Source organism: Artemia franciscana, unplaced genomic scaffold (assembly GCF_032884065.1).
Source record: "Artemia franciscana unplaced genomic scaffold, ASM3288406v1 Scaffold_6833, whole genome shotgun sequence".
NCBI lineage: Eukaryota > Metazoa > Arthropoda > Branchiopoda > Anostraca > Artemiidae > Artemia > Artemia franciscana.
The window spans coordinates 1-8,898 of record NW_027067012.1 but is presented as its reverse complement, the minus strand read 5'-3'; the positions used below and the strand labels follow the sequence as shown (position 1 = coordinate 8,898).

The 8,898-nt window shown below is 32.8% G+C and overlaps 1 protein-coding gene across 1 annotated transcript; it reads left to right on the top strand.

Annotated features, from left to right (window-relative positions):
- The first annotated feature begins 428 nt into the window (after window positions 1-428).
- LOC136043499 (zinc finger protein 271-like) lies at window positions 429-830 on the top strand. The gene has a single exon (XM_065728415.1). The coding sequence runs from the start codon at window positions 429-431 to the stop codon at window positions 828-830; it is 402 nt and encodes a 133-aa protein (XP_065584487.1).
- The last annotated feature ends 8,068 nt before the right edge of the window (window positions 831-8,898 follow it).

Sequence of the window (8,898 nt, the reverse complement as noted above, 5' to 3'; positions counted from 1 at the left end):
ATATATATAGATATAGAAGATAGAAGAAGATATATATATTCACAAGTGGGACACAGGGACACAACTACAATGACGTGTAACTAATATGGCATGTAACGACTTACGCGCGCCCTCTTAACCTCATTACATCAATTAAGACTGGTCTCCAGACTCTCTAGTATAAATTTGATTTCAGATTGAAATGTGGCGTAATTGTATTGTTCTTACCGGGTGGTGAACTAGTATTTTTCTTTTCTTGCTTTTACCAACGTATAATCAAAATCCTTAATGTAAAGAATTATCTCTGTCTGTCATGAAATCTAAAACAGTTTAGTACAACGGCTCAGCTTGAGCAGACATTTTTTTATGTTAATTCATACTTGCCATGGCATCTCAGCTTTAGTTTGAAGCTGGAAAAAAAGATACAAGTCAAAATTTGTGTGTCCAATATGAATTCAATGAATGAAAAGGCCTCTGATCATGCGATCATTTTTGCAAAAGAAACCCATCAGTCCAATCTGTTAAAAACGGACTGTACTGAAACTGAACTATCGAATACAATTGTCTCATCAGCTGAAGAAACCACCAGACAAAAAGAAGAGGACGCGGAAAATCAGAAGAATGAAATATCTTTTCAAAATGATGAGAAACGATCTATAAGCAATAATCTTATGAGACACCTGACATTTCAAACTAGTAAACACCAGACGATCCACACCGGGGAAAAGCCATTCAAGTGTGATGTATGCAAGAAAAGTTTTAATCAGAAGGGCAATAATGCCACACACATGAGAATCCACACCGGGGAAAAGCCATTCAAGTGTGACATATGTAATTACAGCTCTAATTGAAAGAGTGCTCTTGCCGTACACATGAGAACCCACACCGGTGAAAAGCCATTCAAGTGTGATGTATGCAAGCGCAGTTTTAATCAGAAGAGTAAGCTTGCCATACATAGTAGAACCCACACTGGGGAAAAGCCATTCAAGTGTGATGTATGCAAGCGCGGTTTTAATCAGAAGAGTAATCTAGCCATACACATGAGAACACACACCGGGGAAAAGCCATTCAAGTGTGATGTATGCAAGCGCAGTTTTAATCAGAAGAGTAATCTTGCCCTACATATGAGAACCCACACTGGGGAAAAGCCATTCAAGTGTGATATATGCAAGCACAGTTTTAATGGCAAGAGCGATCTTGCCATACACATGAGAATCCATACCGGGGAAAAGCCATTCAAGTGTGACATATGTAAGTACAGCTCTAATTGGAAGAGTGCTCTTGCCGTACACATGAGAACCCACACCGGGGAAAAGCCATTCAAGTGTGACATATGTAAGTACAGCTCTATTTGGAAGAATGCTCTTGCCATACACATGAGAATCCACACCGGTGAAAAGCCATTCAAGTGTGATGTATGCAAGCGCAGTTTTAATCAGAAGAGTTAGCTTGCCATACATATGAGAACCCACACTGGAGAAAAGCCATTCAAGGGTGATGTATGCAAGCACAGTTTTAATCAGAAGGGTCATCTTGCCAAACACATGAGAACACACACCGGGGAAAAGCCATTCAAGTGGGATATATGCAAGCACAGTTTTAATCAGAAGGGTCATCTTGCCAAACACATGAGAACACACACCGGTGAAAAGCCATTCAAGTGTGATGTTTGCAAGCGCAGTTTTAATCAGAAGAGTAAGCTTGCCATACACTTGAGAACCCATACCGATGAAAACCCATTCAACTGTGACATGAAAACAAAGTTTCTATCAGAAGAATGCTCTTGCCATGTTCATCAGAACCCTCACCGGTGAAAAGCCATTCAACAGTGGCGTATGTAAGCACAGTTTTAATTGGGACAAGAATCTTGCCATGCACATGAGAACCAACACCGGCGAAAAGGCATTCACCTCTGACATAGGTAAGCAGTTTTAATTGGGACAAGAATCTTGCCATACACATGAGAACCCACCTCGGTGAAAAGTCATTCAAGTGTGATGCATACAAGCGCAGTTTTAATCAGAAGAGCAATCTTGCCATACACATGAGAACCCACTCTTGCCATACACATGAGAACTCACACTGGGGAAAAGCCATTCAAGTGTGATGCATGTAAGCACAATTCTAACTAGAAGAATGCTCTTGCTATAGACATGAGAACTCACTCTTGTTAAAAGTCATTGAAGTGTGATGTATGCAAGCGCAGTTTTAATGTCAAGGTTAAATTCGTCATGCACATGAGAACCAAACAAATACAAAATCGAAATAATAGGGAAAATCTTTTCAAGACAGTGGAAATCAATTCTGTGAATATTTCGGCCCTATGTCCAAGGGCAGTCTTCAGCACAATACGAGAAAGAGAGACAAAAAATATGTATATATGAATAAACTTACATTAAAATGCGAAAATTAAAACCAATAATGTTAAAAACTTTTTAAAAACAGTCCTAGCATCCTTACTTCAACGAAGTTCAACCAGGACTCGTTGAAAGTAAGTCCTTGTATATTAAAATACATTAAATTACATTAAAATACGATTTTTTTTGAAATATTTTTTTAATTCTGAAAGGTTATTAAATACATATCAAATGAGCTATTCAACACCTCTATGATTTTCCAGTGCCGAACTACCTGAGGTGAAAAAAACGGAAAAAAAAAATGCCATCGATGCAGAATATCCTGGTTGCACTTTTCTTGATTTTCAAACCAATATATTTTCCTTGTTATTCAAGACAAGGTACAGTTAGTTTCCTAAATAGGGGTATTGGGCAAGGCGGGTCTAATAGTGTACTTTTTTTTGATCTGACTCTAGTTTTAGTTGTTGTGGGACATTTGTTTTTTACTACAAGGGGTGATCATCTCTTACAAGGCTTCTACCTACCGCTGCAACCCGGACTAGGCTACTAGCTACCGCCGTAACCCGGATTTAATATAAAATTATAAACATGATCTTTCCTGTTACAAACAGGAAAAGCCTATGGCTTTTTCTTATTTGGAATAGTAAGAGGAAGAACTTCAGAGAGTGAGGTATTAAAATAAATCCAATATGTGCCATGGTTTGTTCTTCAATAGATTTCAGCTATCTCTACAGCAACGATACCGATGGGACTTAAATAATCCCCATTTGGAGTTAACCAGAACGATTCTTGTGTAATTTTTTAGTGTCTTAGCGAATTTATTGTCATGGCCTATTCATAAATCATTTTTCATATGTCTCCGATTAACAATGGTAAGCATACCCGCTTGTCACGTGCGTGACCGGGGTTTGATTCCTCCTTGGAAACAATTTATTAATATATTGACTTTAAGTCCCCGATGGTAAAGTAGTAAGCATACTCGCCTGTCACGTAGGAGATCAGGGTTAAATTCCCTGTTGGAAGAAATTTTTAATATATTGACTCTAAATATAACCATACAAGCCTATACTATTTTTATGTTGCCTATACAAGTTATTATATTCTAGAGTTTGTTCTTTCTTATGATTTTCGTAAAAAACTGATTCCTCTAATTATGTATTTCTTGTATTATTATCTTGTCTAATGGTTAACTTGTATAAATATTGTATTCACTTGTTACTAAACATGGTTATAAGCTATACGATTATAACATACTTCATCAAGTTTTTACAGGAAAATGTAGTTTTTTGTCAAGATTTATTCTATTTTAAAAACCATTTTGTTTTTAATTACAAAAGGTTCAAGATGTAGCGGTTTCCTTTAAAGTCAGTCATTATACAGCTTTCTATGATTTTCCAGAGCAAAGCTGCTTATGAGAAAAAACGGAAAGAAAAAAGATCCCATATATGCAGATTGTCGTGGTTGCATCCACTTTTTCTTGATTTTCAAACCAATATAGTTTCATCGTTGTTCAGGCCAAGAGACGGTAAAATTTCTATAAAGGGGCATCAGAAAGGGCGGTTCTAATAGTGTACTTCTTATTTGATAAGATTTTTTTCAGGAGTTATCGATTATTTTAGTTTTTATAATGAAGCTTAATCGTCTCTTACTAGGTAGCTAGCTACCGCTGCAACTCGGATCTTTAAGATAAACTTCATTAATCCGCCACCCCAACACCTGGTTGGTGGGGGTGCTTCGCAAGCCCCCACCAATGTCAGTCGAAAACATGGACTAAATCCAAGGAGAAAAAAAAGGCACTTCGAACTTTCACCAGTGAATGTCGACACTGACCAAGTTGCGGACACTCACGGTAAGATTGTATATCTTCTTATCTATCTATCTATATATATAAAAATAAGTTGTCTGTGGATCTGTGGATCTGTGGATCAGGTGACGATCCACAAAAAAGGTAAAAAACTAAAAACTAAAAAAAAAAAAACTGAAAAAACTAAAAAAAGGCAAAAAGTACAAAAAAACTAAAAACTAATAAAAAAAATAAAAAAGCTAAAAAACTAAAAAAACTAAAAAAACTAAAAAACTAAAAAAACTAAAAACTAAAAAAAAAAACTTAAAAAAAGGAAAAAACTGAAAAATAGAAGAGAAAAAGAAAACTAATAAAATTAAGAATAAAATAAAATAAAAATAAAAAAGATAAAAACTAAAAAAAAGTAAAAAAAAAAACGAAAAAAAACTAAAAAAGCTAAAAAAAAGGTAAAAACCAATAAAAAACTAAAAAGAAAAAAAGGAAAAAAAAACTAAAAAAACTAAAAACTAAAAAAAAAACTTAAAATGGATCTGTGGATCTGTGGATCTGTGGATCAGGTGACGATCCACAAAAAAGGTAAAAAACTAAAAACTAAAAAAAAAACTGAAAAAACTAAAAAAGGCAAAAAACTACAAAAAAACTAAAAACTAATAAAAAAAATAAAAAAGCTAAAAAACTAAAAAAACTAAAAAAACTAAAAAACTAAAAAAACTAAAAACTAAAAAAAAACTTAAAAAAAGGAAAAAACTGAAAAATAGAAGAGAAAAAGAAAACTAATAAAATTAAGAATAAAATAAAAAAAAATAAAAAAAGATAAAAACTAAAAAAAAGTAAAAAGAAAAAACGAAAAAAACTAAAAAAGCTAAAAAAAAAGTAAAAACCAATAAAAAACTAAAAAGAAAAAAAGGAAAAAAACTAAAAAAACTAAAAACTAAAAAAAAAACTTAAAAAAAAGGAAAAAAACTGAAAAATAGAAGAGAAAAAGAAAACTAATAAAATTAAGAATAAAAATAAAAAAAAATAAAAAAGATAAAAATTAAAAAAAAAGTAAAAAGAAAAAACGAAAAAAACTAAAAAAGCTAAAAAAAAAGGTAAAAACCAATAAAAAACTAAAAAGAAAAAAAGTAAAAAAAGTAAAAAAATTTTCATCTAAAAAACTAAAAAAAACTAAAAATAGTAAAAACTAAAAGAACTAAAAAAGAAAAAAAACTAAAAAAAAGGAAAAAACTGAAAAATAAAGGAGAAAAAGAAAACTAAAAAAATATAAATAAAAATAAAAAAACTAAAAAGATAAAAACTTCAAAAAAAAAACTAAAAAGAAAAAGAAAAAAACTAAAAAACCTAAAAAAAGGTCAAAACCAATAAAAAAACAACTAAAAAGGGAACACTGGGACACAAATGACGACCGGAATACTGGGAATATAAATGACGACCGGGACACAGGGAATGTTCAATTAGCAATCACCATCAACAAATCTCAAGGGCAATCATTAGAATCATGAGGTATAGATCTGAATATGGATTGTTTTTCCCATGGACAATTATATGTTGCATGTTCAAGAGTCGGTAAACCTGACAATCTAAATAAATGACGACACTCAAAGAGAAAGCGACCGGGACAAAAGGAATGTTCGATTAGCAATCAACAAAGCACCGGGACACAGGGAGTATAAATGACGACGACCGGGACACAGGGACATAACTACAAAGGGGACGCCGGGGTGCACAGGGGGATATATAAATGACGATGGCGACTCAGGGAATGGTCGATTAGCAATCACCATCAACAAAGCTCAAGGGCAATCATTAGAATCATGAGGTATAGATCTGAATACGGATTGTTTTCCCATGGACCATTATATGTTGCATGTTCAAGAGTCGGTAAACCTGACAATCTATTTATATGCACAGACAATGGGACAGCAAAGAATGTTGTATATTCGCAAGTTTTACGTAGTTAAAAACATATATATATATATATATATATATATATATATATATATATATATATATATATATATATATATATATATATATATATATATATATATATATATATCTATCTATATTCACAGGTGGGACATAGGGACACAACTACAATGGCGCGTAACTAATATGGCACGTAACGACTTACGCGCGCGGGGGGGCAAAAAGCGCCCCCACCAACTAGGTGTTGGGGTGGCGCGAAGCGCCACCCCAACAGCTAGTATATATATAAAAATGAGTTGTCTGTGTGTGTGTGTGTCTGTCGAGTGACGTTATGTTTGTGTGGCGACTGACGTCATGTTTTCGACTGACGAAATTACAGACTAGGACATCAGGACACAAATGATGACCGGGACACCGGCACATAGGGAATATAAATGACGACCGGGACACTCAAAGAGAAAGCAACCGGGACACAAGGAATGTTCGATTAGCAATCACCATCAACAAAGCACCGGGACACAAATGACGACCGGGGCACAGGGAGTATAAATGACGACCAGGACATAAGTAAAAAAAACTAAAAAAAAACTAAAAAAAGGTAAAAACTACAAAAAACTAAAAGAAAAAACAAACTAAAAACTAATGAAAAAACTAAAAAAGCTAAAAAACTAAAAAAACTAAAAAATAAAAAAAAAATAAAAAAGGAAAAAAAAGAAAAATAAAGGAGAAAAACAAAACTAAAAAAAATAAAAATAAAAAAAAACTAAAAAGAAAAAAGAAAAAAAAACTAAAAAACCAAAAAAAAAAAACTAAAAAGAAAAAAGGGGAAAAATACAAAAATTTATTTCATCATATACAATTTCAAAAACGAATGTATATACATACCGGGACACCGGGATACAAATGACGACCGGGACACAGGGAATATAAATGACGACCGGGACACAGGGATACAACTACAACGGGGACGCCGGGGGGCACAGGGGGATATATAAATGACGACGGGGACACAGAGAATGTTCGATTAGCAATCACCATCAACAAAGCTCAAGGGCAATCATTAGAATCATGAGGTATAACTAAAAAAACTAAAAAAAAGGTAAAAAACTAAAAACTAAAAAAAAGGTAAAAAACTAAAAACTAAAAAAAAGACCAATTCAAAAATGAATGTATATACAGACCGGGACACCGGGACACAAATGACGACCAGGACACCGGGACACAAGGAATATAAATGACGCCCGGGACACTCAAAGAGAAATCACAGACTGGAACACCGGGACACAAATGACGACCGGGACACAGGGAATATAAATGACGACCGGGACACAGGGACACAACTACAACAGGGACGCCGGGGGGCACAGAGAGATATATATATGACGACGGCGACACCGGGAATGATCGATTAGCAATCACCATCAACAAAGCTCAAGGGCAATCATTAGAATCATGAGGTATAGATCTGAATACGGATTGTTTTCCCATGGACGATTATATGTTGCATGTTCAAGAGTCGGTAAACCTGACAATCTATTTATATGCACAGACAATGGGACAGCAAAGATTGTTGTATATTCGCAAGTTTTACGTAGTTAAAAACATATATATATATATATATATATATATATATATATATATATATATATATGTATATATATATATATATATATATATATATATATATATATATATATATATATATATATATATATATATATATACAAATATATATATATATATATATATATATATATATATATATATATATATATATATATATATATATATATATATATATATATGTATATACATATATACATGTATACATGGGACAACAAAGATTGTTGTATATTCGCAAGTTTTACGTAGTTAAAAACATATATATATATATATATATATATATATATATATATATATATATATATATATATATATATATATATATATATATATATATATATATATATATACACAAATATATATATATATATATATATATATATATATATATATATATATATATATATATATATATATATATATATATATATATATATATATATATATATATATATATATATATATATATATATATATATATATATATATATATATATATATATATATATATATATATATATATATATATATATATATATATATATATATTTATATTTATATTCACAGGTGGGACATAGGGACATAACTACAATGCCGCGTAACTAATATGGCGCGTATCGACTTACGCGCGCGGGGGGGCTTGGGGGGGGCACGAAGCGCCCCCTCCAACTAGGTGTTGGGGTGGCGCTAAGCGCCACCCCAACAGTTAGTATTTATATTTAAAAATAAGTTGTCTGTGTGTGTGTGTTTGTGTGTGTCGAGTGAAGTCATGTTTATGTGTCGACTGACGTCATGAAGTTAGTTGTCGTCATGTTTGTTATGACGATGACGTCATTAAAGGTATTTAAGACATTCGTTCACGGAAAAATGTTTAATTGTAAACTAACTGAAGAACCTAAAATGGCAACAGCCGAAGAAGTTGCTCAAAGAGTCTATGCCAAAAAACTTGCTGCTGATAGAGAAAGTAAGAAAAGAACGTGCCGAGGAATCACAAGAACAGCAAGAAAAACAGGCTTGCGGCTGATAGAGAAAGTAAGAAAAGATAGCGTGCCGAGGAATCACAAGAACAGCAAGAAAACAGGCATGTGGCTAAAGAACGCAAAACCGTGCAGTTAGATGAAAATCCACCTGGACAGCGAGAGTCAAAATATATCAAAACTGAAAATAATAGCGATGATGATTGGGTTTGGGATTTTGACTTGGATA

Bases quoted from the DNA above. Each gene is read 5' to 3' on its own strand.
- LOC136043499 (XM_065728415.1), top strand. From the start codon at position 429: ATGAATTCAATGAATGAAAAGGCCTCTGATCATGCGATCATTTTTGCA.